Source organism: Artemia franciscana, chromosome 16 (genome assembly GCF_032884065.1).
Source record: "Artemia franciscana chromosome 16, ASM3288406v1, whole genome shotgun sequence".
Lineage (NCBI taxonomy): Eukaryota > Metazoa > Arthropoda > Branchiopoda > Anostraca > Artemiidae > Artemia > Artemia franciscana.
Window position 1 is genome coordinate 8,875,173 of NC_088878.1, and position 22,587 is coordinate 8,897,759.

At 35.4% G+C, this 22,587-nt stretch overlaps 1 protein-coding gene across 1 annotated transcript in view; it reads right to left on the reverse strand.

Moving 5' to 3' along the window:
* The window catches only part of LOC136037015 (cullin-4B-like), a 169,415-nt gene that overhangs the window by 101,670 nt on the left and 45,158 nt on the right, over window positions 1-22,587 (reverse strand). The window contains exon 6 of the mRNA XM_065719430.1: window positions 10,269-10,455. Coding sequence (XP_065575502.1) covers window positions 10,269-10,455 — 187 coding nt within the window. The remainder of the gene's footprint in view (window positions 1-10,268; window positions 10,456-22,587) is intronic.

The window sequence follows — 22,587 nt, forward strand, 5'->3', positions numbered from 1 at the left end:
CATAGAACCTCATTTTTTCTATTCAAATTTGAACAAGTCAATTTGGAAGTCAATTAAATGCTTTGAAATAAAAAAATAGATAAAATAATAAGAAGGTGATCGATTGGCTTTTAAACGACTCATCAAAGTAAAAAAAAGTAGATATATATATATATATATATATATATATATATATATATATATATATATATGTATGTATGTATAAGATATAAAATTAACGAAATATACATGTGTAAGGCCAATTATTCTCTGGCTGTCAAATGTGAAAATTCTCAATTATCATCAAGCGAAAGTTTAAAAACTGCTGACTACACAAAATCAAAACGAAGACTACAGATGACAATTGCAATTTTTTTCCCTCTCTTTCTTTTTTTTTTGCTGCTCCTTATTTAGACCTCAAATTTAATATATTACATAGCGTTATTTTTATCTCACCTTCATTATAACAGCTTATATTGTGTTTAATTTCACTGAAAACAGAACTGGTACTTTTGCTATTAATCTCTACAATAGCTCATCGAATCAGGGTGACCCAAAAAGATGCGTACCCATATTTTATTCGATAAAAATCCATATTGTAACAAATGCCTTTTTGTTGCAGGACGTGAAAGGTGAACCCTATGGATGATCGTTTGCAGCTATAGTTGCCCCAAAAATGTCTTGGACAAATTAGCAGAAGATATTCTTCCTGTAGACCTATTTTGCGACTAAATCATACCAGAGTGTACAGATTCAGTTTCGAAAACGTTTTCATTGTCCCAACTTTCCACCAAAATCAACGATTGTTAGTTGGGTTACGAAGCTCAGAGAGCATGGGACTGTAGTGGACTTATGTTCTAAAGCCACAGGGGGAACTTATTCAGGCAGGAAAAAGAGTGCAAGGACAGAAGAAAACATTGCTGCAGCGTGGGACTGCAGCGAGAAGAACGCAGCCCTAGGAAATCGGACCGTAGACGGTCAAGAATTCGTAATGACAAGGGAGTCACCACGACGTGTTCTTACGTTTAATTGAACACATTTAGCTACGTTTAGCTGAACAGTGAGGGACAGTGTAGTCCCTCACTGCAGCAATATTTTTTTCTGTCCTTGAACTCTTTTTCCTGCTTGAATAAGCTCCCCCTTTGACTTTAGAACAGAAGTCCACTACAGTCCCATGCTCTCTGAACTTCGTAACCCAACTAATAATCGTTGATTTTGGTGGAAAGTTGCGACAATGGAAAGGCTTTCGAATCTGTACTCTGGTATGATTTAGTCGCAAAATAGGTCTCCAGGGAGAATATCTTCTGCTGATTTGTCCAAGACATTTTTGGGGCAACTATAGCTGCAAACGATCATCCATAGGGTTCACCTTTCACGTCCTGCAACAAAAAAGACATTTGTTACAATATGGATTTTTATCGAATAAAATATGGGTACGCATCTTTTTGGGTCACCCCGTATTTATTCTAACGAACAAAAGGTCTATCTAATAACTAAAAGACTAAAAACAAATAAATAAAATAAAAAATCTGAGTGTAACTGAATAATATGCCGTCATTTATATACATATTTTGTAAAATTATTTGCGAGGGGATGCCTATTTTTATAAGGGATGGGATACTGAAGCTTCAGAGAGGCTTCAGTATGCCCGAAAACGTAGAATAAGAACACTTTAAGTTTTCTCACTTGGACAACTCGGCAAAGCATTGAAGAATCTAAGACACTTTCCACCCTGACACTAGATTTAGTTTATTTCAGGTAGGCTATTGTATTATTTACAATAATAATTCTTCGATTTCATTCTTTAGTACTATTACCCTGTGACACATATACGCATAGGGTTGTAGTGCCTCCCCTTGAGATTAATCAAAAGACCAGCAAAGGGTAGAAAAGCAGTTTATATATGAACCCCCAAGGACCAGACTGATATCTCAGGCAAGATCATTCAAGAACCTTCCAAGAATTCCATACCTAGTTGACAGAAACTAAGTTCCAGATGGCCAAGGAGCCCCATGGCCGTCCCTAGTTTTCAACGAAAAAAGAAAACCACATCAAAAACGTTCGTTTTAACGATATTTCTACAAACATGTGACAAAATAATTAGGCCAACATTTTTAGGCGAAAATTTTCCAACTCCTTATAATAGGTCATTCAGATCCATATAGATGCTTCTCAAACAGTTCGCGGTAACCAACTGTAGTAAGGTGCGACCCGGCTCAATAGTAACCAAAACTCTAAAAATGGATTTTGATATGAATAGCCACATCAAAAGAATCGCATTTTAATGCTGATTTTAAATACATAAGTTTCATCAAGTTTAGTCTTACCCATTGAAAGTTACGAGCCTGAAAAAATTTACCTTATTTTAGAAAATAGAGGGAAACAACCCTTAAAAGTAATAGAATCTTGACGAAAATCACACCATCAGATTCAGCGTATCAGAGAACCCAAGTATAGAAGTTTCAAGCTCCTATCTACAAAAATGTGGAATTTTTTATTTTTTGCCAGAAGCCAGACACGGATCCGTGTTTATTTGTTTGTTTGTTTTTCTCCCCAGGGGTGATCATATCGACCCAGTGGTCCTAGAATCTTAAGAGAGGGCTCATTCAAACGGAAATTAAGATTTCTAGTGCCCTTTTTAAGTGACCAAAAAATTGGAGGGCACCTAGGCCCCCTCCCACGCTAATTATTTTTCCAAAGTCACCGGATCAAAATTCAGAGATAGCCATTTTATTCAGCGTAGTCAAAAAACCTTATAACTTTGGCTTTGGGGACGACTTACTCCCCCACAGTCCCCGTGAGAGGGGCCACAAGTTACAAACTTAGGACCGGTGCTTACATATAGTAATGGTTATTCGGAAGCGTACAGACGTTTTCAGGGGGATTTTTAGGTTGTGGGGGGGGGGGATAAGAGGGGGATATGTTAGGGAACTTTCCATAGAGAAATTTGTCATGAGGGAAGAAAATTTTCATGAAGGAAGCGCAGGATTTTCTAGCATTATCAAAAAAAAAACAATGAAAAAATAAATATGAAAATGTTTTTTTCAACTGAAAGTAAGGAGAAGCATTAAAACTTAAAACGAACAGAAATTATTACGCATATGATGGGCTCACCTCCTCCTAATACCTCGCTCTTTACGCTAAAGTATTTTTAGTAATTTCAACTATTTATTCAACGGCTTTTGTGATTCAGGGGTCATTCTTAGGAAATTGGGACACAATTTAAGCTTTAGTGTAAAGAGCGAGGTACTGACGAGGGGGTGAACCCCTTCATATACGTAATAAAAACATGAGAATACAGAAGTTCGTTACGTAAGCTAATTTGTAAGTTACGTATATCATTTACTAATAAAAACATTCGTAAAAAATTGAAAGTTCTAGTTGCCTTCTTAAGTAATCAAAAAATTGGAGGGCAACTAGGCCTACTCCCCCGCTCCTTTTTTCTCAATATCATCCGATCAAAACTATGAGAAAGCCATTTAGCCAAAAGAATAAATATGCAAATTTCGTTTTAATTATTCATCTGCGGAGAGCCAAAATCAAAACATGCATTGATTCAAAAACGTTCAGAAATTAAATAAAAAAAAAACAAGTTTTTTTAACGGAAAGTAAGGAGTGACATTAAAACTTAAAACGAATAGAAATTACTTCGTATATGAAAGGGGCTACTTCCTCGTCAACGCCCCGCTCTTTATGCTAAAGTTTTTTACTGTTTTAAAAAGTAGAGTTAAGAGAAAGAGTCAAACCTTGGCGTAAAGAGCGGGGCGTTGATGAGGAAGTAGCCCATTTCATATACGAAGTAATTTAAGTTTTAATGTCGCTCCTTACTTTCCGTTAAAAAAACTTGTTTTTTTTATTTTTTCTTTTATTTAATCTCTTATAGAAAACAATATTTTCTTATACAATAAAACATTGCGTGTTGCAGTAAAACATGCTATTTTACCTTAAGATGACTATAGTTACCTTGACTTCATCGCGACAAACAACCCCACTTAGAAAAAAAATAAAGTAAAAAGTAAGCCCCTTTTAATCGTCACTATGAGATATTTGAAACTAATGAGCTTCTACTTAATATACTATGGTTCACCTATACTATACTTCAACTATAATATAGTAAAGTTGCGGTGAATCGTTCACTACAGAGACTTGAAAATTAGTCACGGCTAAGTCGCGACCTCACACTAATCTTTCAAATTCTGCAAATATACATGGGCATAAAATGGGAATAATCAGCAGATAAGGATACGCTGAATAAATTTTTCTTATTTTCAAAACATTTTTTTATTGATTAAGTACCCTTCAGTATGACGAGGTACGAATCGGTATGTCTTGAATTCGTTATGGCGTAAAATTCGTTACTAATGATTTTTTTCTAACTCAGTGGTTCTCGAGTTTTTTCAAATCCCTTTAAAAAGATTTTCATCCTGGATTACTAGTACAACTACTACCAATAACTCACTGGAGCACCAAGCCGCCTGAGGCCAAAACAGCTACGCACGCTCCTCTTCCAACTTAATCTATTCAAGGCCTCTCTCTTTACACCCTCCCAGCAAGTTCCCATTTCTTTTTAATCTTTATTTATGACATCCTCCCAACCAACACGAGGACAACCTGATTTCCGTGTAGCCCCAGACGGTTGGCCAAAAAGGACAATTTTCGGCAATCTGTCATCCTTCATCCGCAGAAAGTGGCCTAGCCATCTCAACCTCTCTTTCATTATAGCCCTAAAAAGCGGGACTGAACCACATTTTTCGTACAACCTACTGTTTGAGATACGGTCAGTCAGTCGGGTACCTAGAACAATCCGTAGGCAATTTCTCTAGAAAACATCTAGTAAATTTTCATCTGCTTTTCGGAGTGCCCATGCTCCAGAGCCGTATTTGACCACTGTCATCACTGTAGCTTCCAATATTCTAATCTTGGTTTGCAGACTTATCTTCCTATTCTTCCAAACTTTTTTTAACTGTAAAAAACACCCTGAGCCTTAGCTATTCTACTTTTAACATCTTCATGCTCCCACCTTCTTTACTAATAATACTACCAAGGTAAGTGAAGCTGCCAACCTGATCAATCTTTTCGTTACCCAACGTCACCTTTTTATCTTCACTTATTCCTAGCCTTAGTGACTGTCTTCTTCACATTAATTTCCAAGCCTATTCTAGCACCTGAACTCACATAACCTCTAAAAATTCATTCATTTTGCTGAAAGTTTCATCTAATATACTTAAATCATCAGCATAATCTAAGTCCAGGAGCCTTTTTCCTCCCCATTTGATTCCGTGGTCTCCAATTGCCTTTCCTGTGCTCCTTAAGACGAAATCCATCAAAAGTGATCCATATAAAGGGGGATAGAACGCAACCCTGCTTAAGTCCTGATTTAATACAAAACCAGTTGCTAACCTCATTTCCTACCTTAACCGCAGCAGTATTATTCTCGTCATTGCACAAATCATTTTAATGTATTTTTCTAGTAAACCATATAAGGATAAAACCTTTGCTAACGCTCTTCTATCAATAGAATCAAAAGCTTGCTCATAATCGATAAAACTGAAGACCAAAGGTGTTTGACAACGAAGGGACTTCTCAATTATTAACCTAAGAGTGAAAACTTAGTCGACACATCCTCTACCTTTTCTAAAACCGCACTGTTCTTCCCTTAAAACTTTGTCTACAGCATCTCTCAGTCTAAAGGTATCATATTACTAAGTAATTTGCTGCCTACAGAGACTAGAATAATGCCTCGATAACTACGACACTCACTCTTGTCACCTTTCTTATACAGTCGTTTAATTAAGATATTCCTAAAATCATTAGGTACTTCCACTTTTTCAAAAATCATATTCATAACCTTCAGTAGCTTATTTCTAACCTCAGAGCCACCATATTTAAGAAACTCATTTATCACACTATCAGCACCCGGAGCCTTATTATTTTTTAATCCTTTTAGTACTGTCATTAATTCTTCCTTACTAAACAAGTCTTTCTTCCCATCCAAGATATCACAAACTTTTTCATTTTCATCTATATCTTTTCCTGCAACTGCATCTCGGTTTAGCCATCATTCTTTAACTTTTCCGTATCCGTAATTGTGGCCCCATTCCTATCTTTAACTGGGACTAGTCTGGATTGACCACTCCCTCTCAGTTTATTAACATGTCAATATAATATTTTACTTTTATGCCGTCTAGCTGCATCTTCCAGATCCTCAACTATTTTATCCATGGCACTTCACATCTCCTTAGTTCATATTTTAATGCTTTCTCCACTTTCTTTACATTCCTTTTGTTTTCATACGATCTATCACTCAGATAATTCTTGTACAAACCTCTTCTACTCTCTATTAAACATAACGTTTTTTCGCTAATATTCCTAGTTGCAGTCTTAGCACTCTTCCCTAAGACATCATCAGCAACTTCACAAATTGTTTTTCTAAAATTATTCCATCCATCTTCCACATTGTCAAATTTTAAACTCTCAATTTTAGTATTCAACTGTTCCTGGAGGGTTTCTCTCAAATTTTCATCCTGGAGTCTACCAGCATCATAACTTTCCGGGAGGTAGTTACCCTTCCGAAATTTCAGCTTTAAATTAACCTTAGACACTACTAGTTGGTGATGTTTACTTTTAACATCAATAACAGCTTTGCTATACACCATTGTATCTTGTGTTGATCCTGCTAGTCTTCGGTTTACAATAATATTATCAATAAGGTTTGCTGTCTTACCATCACGTGAATATCATGTCAACTTATGGGCCATTTTGTGATCTAACACCGCATTGGTTATTACTGTTTTCTTTTCCTACACCAAATTTACCTAGGCTAGGATACCATCTATCCCTATTTCTACTTACCTGGGCTTTAAAATCTCCAAGCAAAAACACCATATTTCTACCTGGTACCCTGTCTATTTTCTCCTGTATCTGTAAGTAAAATTCATCTTAGTCACTAGTATCTCCGTTAATTGGTTCAATAGGGGCAAATACTACTATAACTGATACCCTGAACTTTTTAGTCATAAAATGAGCAATTAGTATTCTATCATTAACATCTTCCCAGCCTAAACGAGACTTAGCAGTTTCCTTATTCATCATGAGCCCTACTCTCTGTCTATATACCCCATCCTTCCTGCCTGAGTAAACAAATTCTATGTCACCTAATTTCATGCTTCCTATCCCTGGGAAATGAGTTTCTGATATAATATCCTCAGCCTTTAATAACATCCAGTTTATTTCAAGAGTATTTCCAAGTTAGTTTTTCATAAATGCATAGGATGAAAATCCCCGCTCAACAAGTGCTGAGATTTGGAAAGGAAGCAGATACTTCAGGGCTTTATTACCGACGCTTTTATATTCTTTCCTTGTTCGTGCATAGAGCATGCAAAAAATTCGCATGTTTAAACTCGGAACGCACCTGTTGAGATTTGATTAAAGCCTCTGTATCTGAGACAAGCTGGTTGCTTGTTCAAAAAAGGATTCATTAAATGAATTTAAAATCCAGTTCTCTTCACTATTTTTCTCTGGAAAGTACTTACAGAAAATTATTTTTCATCAGGAAACAAATGTTGCCTAACTGAAAGATTTTAGAGTGCAAAAGGGAATATATTTTGGCTTTTCTAACTCCCCCGCCATATAATAAATTTGAAGCCTTGTTCTAGTTAAACGACTTTGTTGTGTTTCGCTAGTCCTTCGACACAGAACAAAACAAATCAAATTAGGGTCATTAGTAAGGTTTTAGAAACTAATAACCTACTACTGAATATCATTTTACTTTCATCAAGCATGGACATTTTTTTTAATACATATATAATAGTTCACAACGTTGAACAAACACCAGATCGTGATTCAATTATTGACTAAGTCAGGACTTGATACTAAAAAGTGAGTCTTCAATTCCCTCATCAAACAACACCACACATTTAAAGTACTTTTGCCAATGCCTTAGATAACTTCGAAGACCACACTGCCTTTCCATGACGAAAGTAAAACAGTTCAAAATAGGGATGAAACCTTTTAATTGACAGTGAATAGATATAAAAATTATTTAACTGGATGTTTCGAACACATATACAGTGTGCCAATGCCTTTTTTTTGCCAAAGAAGATCTTGCTTACTACCCTTTATACATATGGTAAAAATGATTTTAATGGACCTATGATTATGAATGTTTATCTGATTTATAAATAAAATGATTTCTCCAAGATTACCGCAAAAAATTTCTTGGGATACTTAGACTTTATGCTAAGAACACACTTTTTTTTAGTTTCCAGTTTTGAGTTAAATATTTTCTGAACCCGATTCTTCTGAAACTTCGGCTGTGTATATTTGTTTTCTCCATCCCACATTCACTAAAAGCTAGGTAGGGGTTACATTCCACTTTGGCAGCCAAATTTCTCGTCACCCACGGACAACGTTTTCATGTGGTTGAACATTTGGTTCGCATATCTTTCGGATAAAAGTGACCAAATTCAGACCCTTCACTGGCGAAATTATTGTAAATGAATAAGTACGAATGATAATAAACAAATACAAATGAATGAAGTTCGGCCAGATCAATTATTCAAGAATAAAAATGGCTTTCGAGCTCAAACGTATACATAGATATTGTCAATAGATCCTTGTACGGCCATAAAACATGGTATATATCATCGCAGGAACCAGTAACCAATCCCACAATTAAAGAACTTGGAACTTAATTATGTTCTTTGAAAATTTTTTACTACAAGTAGAGCTGCAAAAATAGGACCATGTTTACGTGTAGGCTAATATGTTTATCATAGTTTACGTGTAGGCTAATATTATAGTGCATTCAAATTATGCCATGAAACCTTTCACACTAGCATAACTTAGGGCTTTACACTACGTTATGCAATTTTACGGAGTAATTTTTGTCTATACTATAAGAAGAGCCAAGTAGACTCGAAGTCTACAAATACGTAAGCTTACGTGGTTTACGAGCTTACGTGGGCTACGTTAGTTTATGCTGTGTTGCAAAAAAGTAAGCATTGTAGTAACAAAATAGAAATTCTGGATGAGCAATAAAAAGTTTTGAAAATAAACTAGATCTACGTTGCAGGGGCAACATGAGGTGTTGCGGCAACCTTTGTTTGGCTTCGCCGAGCAAAGTGTTGCGAGAGCAACACTTTGGTTTTGTTTCCTCGCTTCGATTGGTCTTACCATCAAATACACCAGAAACAAATAATAGATACACAAACTAGCAAAAGTTACGAGCCCCTCATTGCCGAAGATGATTATGTGCTAAACAGCTGATTGTTGCTTAAAACTCCCCTATATGTCTCGCAATTCGTATCGGCCTATTTTTGGTTTCAGTGTGCACCTTACTACTGTAGTTGTCAACCCCTTTAAACTTTCAAACTGGTATATCTCATGAAGGAATTTTTCTACCAAAGAATGGATGACCTATACTTTGATCAGCTCATCAAGAGCTACCGACTGCTGTCGAAAAAAATCTATCTGTCTTAATTCAAAAGTTGGCTTTTTTGCCGTAGGCCAAGTTTCTAACGTCATAACTTAGAAAGGATCAAAGAATAAACTCTAACTTCTTTAGCAGTGAAAGAACTTTTAAAGTTTAAGATGCACATCCGATACCATTTCTCTACCGCAATCCCAAGTGCAAAAAACCGAATGATAAACTCAGCTGAAATCACTAACAGAAAAGGGTAAAACACAAGCAAAAACCTTTTTGGCCAAAGAAAGAGTTCTACGAAGATTTCCAAAATGCAAAGTCATATTCATCAATCCGGCTTGAGGTCCACACGTTCCGTAAAAACCGCAGAGGTTAGACCCTTACCACTTTCTACGAATAAGCTGAAATCGGGGTGCTAGGAACAAAAAAAAACCGACAAAACCAAAGTGTTGCTCTCACAACACAATTAATAGACTTTTCCAATAAAACCTTTCACGCTTGATCAGATCTTGAATCTCCATTTTATATTTTTAATTCTTAAATAGCTTTTTTATGACTGTGATGACTTCAGACGGTAATAATAATTTTATGGATTTTGACGTTAGCCTAGTGTGAAAGTACTAACACGGGGAATTACGTTCGTCAAGTTAAAACCGCTTTACATATTTTCGCTCATGAGTTTTCCTGTGGAATTAATCGTTATATATTTTCACAACATGCTTTCACAACAAGCTACATGCTTTTAACAACAATCCACATGCTTAAAGTGCTTTTGATATATTGAACGCATTACAATAACTTTGTATAAACAATAGAAAAATTAGAAGTATACCGAATATTTAAATAAATGTTAGCTAAATCTTACCTTTATATAAGCGGAAAAGGATGAACAAAGCTCAGTTAGACCATTTTTCACTCTTGATAAGAGATCATACATGAGGCCAAGATTCGGAGTTCGATTTTCCTCAAGAAGGACATCAAGTCCCTTTTGAACTATAGCTGTAAGATGCTCACTAATCAGCTGCTTTTCAACGGTGGCTATTAGACTTCGCCTTAAAAACAAAAACGCATAAAAATTGCTTTCTTGCATTTATGCTTCTTTTTCTAGAAAAATTTAGGCACATTTTTATAGAAAAATTCAGATATATTTTTTTCAGAAAAAGCAGCAAAAAGATGAGTCCCAATATTGATTATGCGAGAAACGGGCATCGCTTTTTTAAACAAAGAAAACTGTGGAGTATTGTAAAATTCCAGACAAACAACAAAGCTGATCCTGCATGGATATCAGGTTTTTTTTTGCTACTTTGTCGTAACATGTAAATTAAAACAAGGTTATATATTTCAGAAGTTCCCCATTAATTAGCGCCCTCCTTTTACGCGCGAGGGTACAATTTCGTAACTTATTAACAGTTTAAAAAAGAATTTAGTTAAAAAAAAAAACGAGTCAAATAATTAGTTAATGAATTAGGGCTATGAGGCTTCAATGCATTACGAGTTTTTTTTTTTTTTATTATAGCACTTTACATGTAAGGGATTGTCGAACAAACTTCGAAGGAGTCTCATTCGACTGGAAATCAAAAGTTCTGGAGCCTTTTTAAGAGTCAAAAGTGATCAGGGGGCAACCAACCTGCCCCCACACCTTTTTCCCAAAATGCATCCGGTCGAAATATTGAGATAGTCATTTTTTTCAAAATACCCTAGAGGTCAAATAAATATGCCTCTGAAGTTGACGATACCCCCCATAGCCCCCCGAGGCAAGGGCTGTAAGTTATGCAAGTTGCCCATTGTTAACATATAAGGTTTTTATAGGGAAAGAGGGCATGTTTGATTCTGGTTTTCGAAAAAAGTTTACGGTATTAAGGTGAAACTTTAAGGAAATATTGAGAGGGATGCCAAACACAATAAATAATAATAATAACAATAATTTATTTATCACCCACTTCACACAACAGAGGTTAAGTGGAGTAAAACACAAAAGAAAAACAGCAAAAGTAATACAAAAGAAACAAATTTAATCACATACAGAAAAAAGTCGGATAAGGCGATGAAAACATCCTAGCCTATAAAGCGCTTCAATAGCTAGCTTCGCAGATAATTTTTCGAAAGCACCAGTAATATCTGTCGCACAATACTTTTTAACCAGTTTTGTATTCCGGTAAGAACGAGGTAGATATAAAAGAAAGTTGCAGTACCGGTAATAATTTATGTGAATACGTTTTAGATCACCAGTCAACAGAAGTAGCCTAATACCAGAGCAGAAGAGCACAGAATGATCACAAAAATTTGAGTAAAGCCGAGTTAGCGCTCTTCTCCTATAGTGTCCACGATTTCAGCGTGCAAACTTTCAGAGCATGATGACGGGAATGTTGAAGACTAATTTAATGGCAAACAGCCCCCTTTTACCCTCTTTAGATACCCCTACCTTTAACACTGATCAAAATTTGGAAAAAGTAATTTTGTTAATAATAATCAAAAGTTCCGGTAACTATGTCTCCGGGGATGCAATACCTCCCACAGCCCAAAGGGCAAGGATTGCATATGATGGAGTTTGTCCTTTTTTATGCGCACAATTTTTCATTGGGAAAAGCGGGAATGTTTGATTCTGGTTGTGTTCGAAAAGACAAGTGCATTAAGGTGAAACTGCAGGAATTGTTAAATTAAATGAAAAGATACTCCGTGGTTCAAGTTTATCAAAACAATACATCTGCAATAAGTTTAAACTTACAGGGTATGTTGAGGTGGATTTTGAAAGTGACCAGAGGGCTACCAATCCCCCTCAATTCCTTTTTTATTTGCCCTCCTTCGAAGATATCTGACCAAAAGTTTGGAATGCCTATCTTGTTCAAAATAGTTAGAAGTCAAATAAATATACCTACGGGGATGACATCCCCCACAACCCTTAGGGCAAGCGTAGTAAGGTATTTGTCACCCATCGTATATATATAACGTTTGCTATCGCGAAAAGGGGGCGTGTTTGATCCTGAGTCTCCAAAAAGGCTAAGAGCATTAAGATAAAAATCTTTGAAAATGTTGGGAGGGGGATGTCAAGGAAAATCAAAAATATTATATGCAGAAGATTTCCAAATGGGCACAACAGAAATATCAGCGGATCAGCTAATGGTATTAAGTTGAAACTTTAAAGACATGCTGAGAGGGATGATGGAAAATGAACGAAGGACCAGTCTGCTACCCATCTTGCCCTTTTAGATGCCCCCTCCTTTTATTACGCTGACAGAAATCTTAAAAAGCCCTTTTGTTCTAAAAATTCAGAAGATCTAGCAATTATGCCACCAGGGATACCACGCCCCCAAAGCCCCCGGAGCAAGGAATGTGAATTATCTAAGTTGTCCATGTTTACATGCAGGAGTTATCATTGGGAAAGAAGAGGTGTTTGATCCTGAGTGTGCCTGAAAAGTTTAAGGTCATTGAGAGAAATTTCGGGGAATATTTAGATAATCAAAAGAAAGTACCTGCATCGAATTTATCAAAAAGGCGCATCTGCAATATCTTGAGAACAGGAAGGGTATTACATTGCTAATTTTTACATTTATGGGAGGGGAGTCGGGTACCAATTTCTCACAAAATATAAAAAGAGCACACTAAGGAGTTCCAACAAAGAACTCGGTGATATACCACACAGCAACGAGCTTACACATTTAACAAGCACCCTCTTCTATCAACCTTTTGATCTAGTCTCTTAAAAATATGTTTAAAAACTTGAACATATATGTACATATCCATACTAAATCAATATACAAGGACAGAAGCGAGAAACAAAAATTTGAAGATACTTTTCCACTGAATGATGGTTACATCAAAATTGAAAGAATCAAGTTAAGTGATCAATAGAAAGAACGAAAGTGGATGTTACTGCTTTCACGCTTTGTTCAAAAAGAAAATTGATGAAAAATAGCAAAAGCCAAGAAAATACTATAAAATAAAGGAAAAAAAATAATGATTGAACATCTTTGTAATTTCTCGTAAACAAAAAAGAGAGAAGAAAAAGAAAAGCATCCGTCCACCTGGAAACACAAAAGCTTTTTTTTTACAGTTTCATCCAGTCAAATTTATAGATTTCATCTTTTTCTGCCCAGCCCACTTCCGTGCTATTTAAAACAACTACTCAAAGAAAACGGGATCTTTCTATATTCAAGGGCATGACCAAGCCATAAGAGTGTGGCAAGATAAAAAGGAAAACAAAATTCAACAATCATTAACAAGACGCTTTAACATGCATTTAATAAGAAATAAAGACTGCAAGCAGCACCAACAGTATAATTCACTACCCACCAGAATTGGAGCTACTTAAAACAAGCTTAATTTTAGCTTAATTGAATTCAGATATAATTTAAGGTCTTTTGTTGTTCAGTGTTCTAAAAAGTTCGTTAAAATTAAAGTGGACAATACACAGGTTCGATTTTCTCTTTTGAAAAATGCGAAAAAACTTAAAGGGAAACAGTTCAACATTTATAAGAATGTTTTCATTGGTGATGATGTTACTCCTCGTGTGCGTATTGTACGCAAGGAACTCCTGGGTATCCGTAAATGTCTAGTGGATAAAGCAGTGGAATGCTGGGTATCCCCTACCTTACCCCCTGTTATTTGTGTAAAAAAATAACACTGTAGCTAAAGTGCTTCGGTACAATGCAAAGTGTCTGTTGATACCGTAATTTTTGTATTTTAGTCGATTAAGTCTTATTGAAGATTTTTTAAGTTAGTTTTTAAGTAATCTTATGATGTTGGGGTCTTTGTTTATTAATAAGTTGTGAGCCATTGCGTTAGGAGCTTGAGCTTTATACATGAATGGGTTACAGGCAATATTTTTACGGCCTTTTCTTTTTCTTATTAGTGTTTTGAAGTGGATTATTTTTGTTTTTCAATTTGTTTTTCTTTTTTGTGTCTGTTTGTTATTTTTATTGAAACCATGGACCGACTTTTTTTTTTTAATTTAATGACAATGGATAATTATGATCGTGATTCCCGGAGCATTAGTCGTCTTAATACTCTGGAAGCTTCCAATGTAGATTTTGGGGGTGTATTTACGGAGCAGCCGCATCGGAATTATGACATTCGGATAACAGGGCATTATAAATCTATTAGTTCCAAATATTTGTTTAAAGATGGAATCCAATCTGAGAATGGTGATGCGAGAGGCCTCAATCTTTTTCATCTTAATTGCCAAGGACTAAATTCTTCGTTTAATTTTTTAAATGAAATAAGTGATCTTTCGGTTTTTCAGGTTATAGGTCTTACTGAAACCTGTCTGAATGACCACAACTCAGCTCTTTTAAATATTCTAGGATATAAATTTTACAATAGGAACCGACAATTTAGACAACATGGAAGAAATGGTGCATATATTCGAAGCGATATTGAGGTTTTGGTAAGAAATGATTTAGTAGTACATTCAGGAAATGGTTTTTGAACCATTTATTCTTCAGCTTAGGCTGAAACCTAAAGATGCATTTGTTCTTAGATTGTATAGGCCGCCATCTGGTTCCATACCCATCTTTATGGATCTTCTGGATAAGCAGCTGGAGAAACTAGCAACTGGTTCACATCCATTTATGATGCCCGGGGATTTTAATATTGACCTTCATGAGCTTGACACGAGCGTTTTTATGGATTTTTTTGCAGCTTTGTATGTCCTATGGTTTATTTTCAACTATAAATACATGCAAACGAGTAACCACCTCATCATCGAAGCTTATTGACAATATTTTTTCAAATTTGATCTTTTTTTTTTAGCTCCAAGAATTATTATTACTGATGTATCAGATCGTTTTGGGATTTCAACAAGATTTGATCTCTGTATTCCCCAAAAGCCAGCACCAATAATTCCTAAGAGTCCAGTGCATGTGTTTAGCCAGATTAAACTTCAAAAATTTAAGCAGGCAATTGCAGATGTTGATTAGAATAATTTGGTCTTACGGAAGATACAAATACGAGTTTTCAAGGATTTTATGATAAACTGATTTTGTTAGTGACAAAAACACGTATAATGGTTCGTTCGCCATCAAGGAAAAATAATCCTAAGAAACCATGGATGTCGCCTCACTTGTTGCGTTGCATTAATAAAAGAGATCAACTTTATAAGAATTCTTTAAATAATCGAAATGATCTAATTTGTTTTAGAATTAAAAAAAAAATATAGGAATGCCCTGAATAAATTACTGAGAAATGTAAAAAAAAAAATTGTAAATAAACTAACTGAGACTTGTGGTGAACTCTATTATTCCCGATGAAGTAGTAATGCAGAATGGCCTGCCAACGAAGAAACCATTTCTTTATGTTGCTGATGTTCTTACTTCCCTCATTAATTTGTGCTTGAAACAGGGAACGTTTTCTGACCGCTTGAAAATTGCTAAGATTACCCCTACTTTTAAAGGCAGTAATAAGAATGATCTTGGAAATTATCGGCCTATCTCGGTCTTACCTGTTATTTCTCGTGTGCTAGAAAGGCGTATTAACACTAGAGTTTATGATCATTTGGAACTACATAAGCTGTTAAATTCAATTCAATTTTGGCTTCAGGAAGGGGAGAACCACAGAGATGACATTATCATATATAACTTCGGTAATCAATGAAGCTTTTGACAATAAGCTTAGAGTAGCTGGTCTGTTTCTTGATTTGATTCAGGCATTTTACACTCTTGACCACCAATTACTACTTCGAAAATGTGAATTTTATGGACTAAGAAGGGCTACCTTGGCTTTGTGATTACTTCCAAAATAGAGAGCAGTATGTTTACATTAATGGATTTTTTTCAAGTAAAAGTCTTGTTAAATTTGATATCCCCCAGGGCTCTGTGTTAGGTCCTATTCTGTTTCTGATTTTATTAATGATCTGCCGAATGCTGTTGCAACTACTTATAGAATTAGGGATCTAGTGGATCCTGCACCTTCGGGATCCAGGATCACTACACCCTTATTTGCTGATGATGCAACATTGATGTGTGTTGCTTCAACTGAACAACAACTTAACTCAACAGTTAATGAAACAATGACTATGACATGTCTTTGGTTGAAGATAAACCAGCTTGATCTAAATATAAATAAGTCAAATTTTGTTATCTTTTCACAATACCCAAATTATTATTCTTGGATTAAGGAAATAGAATCACCGAAGGGAGTTGTTAAGAGGTCAAATTCCGTAAGTATCTTGGGATTATTATTGACGAAAATTTATCATTTAAGTACCATGTAAAAGCTATAAATAGAATACTATCGCGGAATTTAGGGATTCAATTCCCTTCCTAATCCCTATTAAAATACTGATTAATAGGGATTAATAGTGATATTTTCCCATTGAGGGAAAAAATCACTTTTTTCTCTGATACAACAATATATTTTGTATTTTTCGTCTGTATGGCTCGGGACATTCCCCTCAATACTTCTGCGTACTGCAGAATAATGTCATTAGATCATTTTGTGGAATAGGGAACCGGGATTCAGTCAGGTCAATGTACAGTATGATTAATATAATGCCTGCAGCTGGATTGCGTGATTTTTGTACACTGGTTTTTATGTATAAGAACTATTATGGCTACGTCCCAGAATGTTTTACAGGAATATTTCAGGAAAGATCTAATGTTCATGGTCAAAGAACTCGAACAAGTGGAGATATTGGGGTTCCTCGCCTAGTTTCAAGTGGGACTGCTTTTTCAGTTATTTATAGAGGGGCTAAGCTGTGGAATTAGCTTGTTCCAAGTACCAAAGAATTGCCCATTAATCAATTCAGAACCGAGCTGCGTGTGGGGTTGCTTGGTAGGTATACCTTTGAAATAGATTGAGATTGATGGAATTAATATTTGCAATAATTGTTTATTGTTTTTTGTCTGTTTTTTTTTCGCTTCGGGACCATGATATTATGTTGTTTTATTGTGTATGTATTATTTATATAAGTTTTTTTCTCGGTACACGGTTTCACCCTTCTGCTTATTATAGATTAACTTGTTTTGTTTTGTTCTTTGTTTTTATTATTTTTTTTCTTCTATTTTTGTTCTTTTTTGTTAGTAGCACACCCTCGCAAGCGACGCTTTTGTGTGCTACCGATTGATTTTGTCTCTATTATTTCTTTTGGACAATAAATTAATACTACTACTAAAATAAATAAAAAAGGCAACAGGTAACGATTAAAGCAGTTTGGTTAGCTGATCAAAATTAAACTGATGGTCATACACAGGCAAGTAGCCATATAGAGAGGTCCCCCATAAAAGTCATGGTATTACTTTTCTCGAATAAGGTTCTATGATCTTTACAAAATTAGCATATTTCATTTTCTGACGAATACACCTCTCCGCTTCCTGAAATATCCTTGTACCCGTGCCTGCCCAGCAATTATGACCCCGGGATTATGAGTCAGGCAATAAATAAGGCTTACGAATTCGGGTTCGACTGCTTGCATAGAACAACGATTACTTTTCTTTATAAAAACTACACATTGCAATTTATTACCTTTCACAATCACTTCCAGTAAATGATCTTCGTCCAAACAGACATTGGTGACAATCAGTTCACTTAAATAGTTCAAACGAACGACTCCATTTTAAGATCAGAGAAATAACGCTTGTAAACATTACTTTTTTATTCAATAATTTTCACTATGCTTCGAATGTAATGCACATTTTTACGCTGAATTTGAAAATAAAATCATAATTTTTGCTACACTCACGCCTTTGGTGTAATACTTTTTCTATTTTTTTTAACTCTTGATTGTTTAGGGATTTCCAAGGCCCTAGGATTCTTTAATGGTTTATCAGAATCTAGAGATTGTGTAAATCTTTCTGTAACATCATTTTTTTAAGGTCAGGCAATATTTTTTAAGTAGCCTTATATATAAGGGGGAGGGGTCTGCCCCTTCCTAAGTCCCCGTTTTTGTGCTACAATTTTATTCATGATTTACTGATAGTTTCGCTTGTTACCTACAAACAAGCAATAAGAATTTAAAGTTTTATTAAAAGGTTTCTTTATATAAAATATATTAACTATATAAAATCGAGTTTTCATATAGACCTAATGTTTATTTTATAATGACTGAAAAAATTAGGCTAATTTCTGTCAATAGATTTGGCTTTTCAAGTGAATTTGGAATCAGTAGATGAAGATAATTAGGAGGTAATGAAGAATTCTGTTTCAATTGTAACCAATCCCTTAAAAGAAACAGCTTTAAAAAAAAAAAAAAAACACACACACATGTTTGCAGGGCTACGACAGGACACAATTTATGTCAAAAGGATATGATATCATGTACCGGGACACAATGGCAAAAAGGGAGAAAAAGGTAAAACCTTTTGGAAATTTGAGACATAAAACGAAACATTTCCCAACTGAATATATATTTTGGTAAAAAAAAAAAAGGTCACTTTCCACCGAAATAGTTCTTTTTCTCGGCACTTTTTTTAGCGTCTAGGTTTTGTCAGAGATTTCGTAATTAAAAGATTTTCTCCAAAGTAGGAGATTTACATGTTCACATGAATTTCGTGCTTTCACAGTAAGGGATTGTGTATAAGTTATTTATATCTATTTTCTTTTCGTTTTCATCATAATTGATGTTAACTGATCGCTTTGAAAGAGGCACATAGCGATTTTGGTCAATACTGTAAAAGGCGAAAAAAAAACCTCCAGTTTTTAAGATTTTAAGATGGACACATTTTAGATAAAAATGACGCATTTTGGATGCTCAAGGGACACGTTTGTGTACCAAAATATTGGCTACCCTGCCTATTTGTAGAATTGTTGAGATGTAATCATTTTTACAGCAAACAAACCTCAAGTTATTTTTGGTTTCTTCACTCTCATGTAAAACTGTGCGTTCCCTTAAACGTCTTTCAAATTGTCCCTGCATTTCTTTTCAAAGCGGAAAATGACTATTTTTGCGTTCTTAAGAAAGAGATCTTTATTATTAGCTCATCTTATATAATGAACAGCACGTAATTGTTAGGTTCGTCTTGTGCACAATAATGAGGCACCGTTTGAATTCTTAAAAGGCTTGCTTTAAATTAAGTCGTAAATCTCTACTTGAGTGATGATTGACTGAAATTAGATTGGTCGAAGTGATTGCGCAAGGTGATAAACTGCAATATACAGTTTTTAGAAAGGGTGATGGTTCTTGTCTTTAAAATTGACATTATAATTCATACGAACGCCCATGTATTAGGAGGTTGTTGTCTTATCTGAAAAAATAAAAAGAATAAAGGAAATGTCTCTTCTGATCATCCTAGGCCCACTCCAAAATAAAATTATAATGTATTTTTTTTCTATAGCTGATATTGCACGCTTGAACAAACTTCAAATCCACTGAACAAGGGATATGATTAATTACAGGCTTTTAATATTTGCCATAAGGATTACCTTCTCTCTTACAAATGATGATTGTTTCTAGTATCATTGCATTTCCTTATAATATGTATTTTTTTTAATCTTCTCTAGTTTTTCAATCCAGTAGAGCCATTTCAGCAAAGCTATCTACTATGGCCATGTAAGGTAGGTCCTATTTTAATTCTGGATCAGTTCTAAGCAAAGAATGATTTTTATATCTAGGAGTAAGGCTGACAGATTCCTTCACATTAATTTTGTAAAGAATAAAAATTGTGCATATTTTTTTAAGTAAACACAGAGCTGGGCCAGGGCGTCTGCCTGTCCGTCTCTCTCTCTCTCTCTCTCTCTCTCTCTCTCTCTCTCTCTCTCTCTCTCTCTCTCTCTCTCTCTCACACAAACACTCTCTCTCTCTCCCCTTTTTTACAGATCACATAAAGGGGAGTTAGCGTTAAGCCGATCATTCGGTTAAGGCATGCTCAAACACACTAGTACTGTGTCACAAGTGACGCCAAGCCACATCCAAATTCATATTTTATCCATAAGGAATACATCTCCTTGCCAACTTTAATTGACAGTTTCAGCTTTTCACAGACTTTTGAAGTATTCTAGCAAGCAAGGTTTTTCATCAACATTTCACGAAGGGTTTAGAATGATCATTAAGCAGCTCCTAAATTATCATCAGAAGGAATCATAATTACAATAACTAAATCAATCATACTTGTTCCAGTTACCAAACAAGAGGAGTTAATGAATAAAACAGTGCAAACTACATAATGTGCCCCACCTAGCACTTACGTGAACAAGTCAATTGTGTTACTCTAACATGATAAAACAATCAAGATGATTTCCTGCAGTTAATTTATATGCATTAACTCTACATACATTATTACAACAAAGAAAATAACAGTCTTGTAGCCTTAATAAGTTATTTAAAGGAAGTTATTTAGTGTTACCATTTTGCATGATTATAGGAATGCCTTCTTTTAAACCTGACAGCTATTTGTGAACACAAATTTGACTTACTTAAGGGCTTTACTATCTATATATATATAATACAAATAATAAAGCCATAAATCAAAATGTACATGGTAACTCAGACAGCCAGAAAAAAAATGTTTTCCGTGCTCTTTCTACTAGAGAGATGCTCTCTAATATAAAGGTCATCTCTCTTCAAACTAATAAATTAATTAAAGAGGGATAATTTCTTTATAAAAGTCTCTAGCCACTAGCCACAATTTACTGCCACAAATGGAGATCCTTGACCCTAAAAGACCAAAATGACAAAATAGAAAAAATGAAATCACCTATTTTAAGTTTACTGTTCTTACATGCAAAAACAATTCTGAAATAAGTAAAAGATTGTAATATCGCATACCTAGCCAAATTTAAATCATCAAAACGAGTTTGATCATCAAAGCGAGTTTAATCTAAACCTTTGATCTTCTCCTGCATACAAAAAAGAACCCTGTTGAGGATAGCAACATCACATGCCAAGTCACATGTAACACAAACAATCGGAAACAAACATTTGAGGTCTTCTTCAAAGACACTCCTTTCAGTTTCTTTATAGTCTTCGCCTCGCAGAGGAATCGCAGTTAGTTCAGTTAGTTCATTCGGGTTTATTTAAAAAAATTATAACAGTCATAACATAGGGGTAAGTGGTATATGCAGGGACGGGGTATAAGGTGGGACACGGTACTTATCTGCCATCTAACTTTCTTTAAAAAATCCAATAAAGCCACCTAGTATAGTTCATTTAATGGCGGACATGACAGTTCTATCATTTTGGTAAGTTGCTATTTTCGTTTTTGAGAAAATCGACTTCAAAGTTTCGGCTATACCCCCCCCCCCCAAAAAAATATTTGGGCAATAGTTTTTTGTGCTTGATTTTGTAACGGTTTGCAGAAATTGTGTGTGTAAGATAGTAAACGAAAGCTGAAACATCAGGTCACGTCGTGTGGTCATCTGGTGGAAAAATATGCAACAGTAAAAAAAATCGGACACAATTTGCAAGTAGAGGTCGCATGGTATATACTGGGACAAGGACAAGTGGTATGTAGTGGGACGTGTCCCAGTATATACCACATGAATTCTTACAGTTCAGTCCATACATTGCGTCTTTTCTTATCTGTTTTTACTTGTATCCTAATGATAAAAATAGCTTATACATTTTTTTTTATCAGATTTGACATCAGAATAGAAGAAAATGCCACAATTTCCAAGAGCTAAGAGGGAGGAATATTCTAATTCGGTTGCTGAAAAGAAAGTTGACCAGCATTTCATGATTAAAGCAGGTATTGTAGACCTAGAGGCTGGCTTACCAATTAGGGCGGTGGCGGAGAAACACGGAGTGTCACGTTCAGCCCTTCACAGACACTACCAAAAGTATTCAAAACTCAGTGATGACGAAAAAGCGAATTACAGTGGTGCTCAAAAGTTCGGATTTGATACTATTTTTACGCCTGAAGAAGCATCGCTCTCTCAATACCTGCTGCAAGCGAGCAGAATGTGGTATGGTTTGACCAGTCAAGACACCAGAACCCTTGCTTACAACTACGCCGTTGCAAACAATAAGACTGTCCCAGACAGATGGATAGACTCTAAAGAAGCCGGTATAGACTGGTTAGCTGGATTTCGGGCTCGAAACCCAGAGCTTTCGCTTAGAAAGCCAGAGGCAACAAGTTTGGGGCGTGCCACAAGCTTTAACAAGCACAATGTACAGGAGTTTTTCTCCAACTTGCAGTCAGTTTTGAAGAAAACTCCATTTACAGCAAGCGACATATTCAACTGTGATGAGACCTCAGTCACCACTGTTCATGTTCCTCCAAAGGTTTTTTGCCGAGAAGGGTAGAAAAATAGTGGGC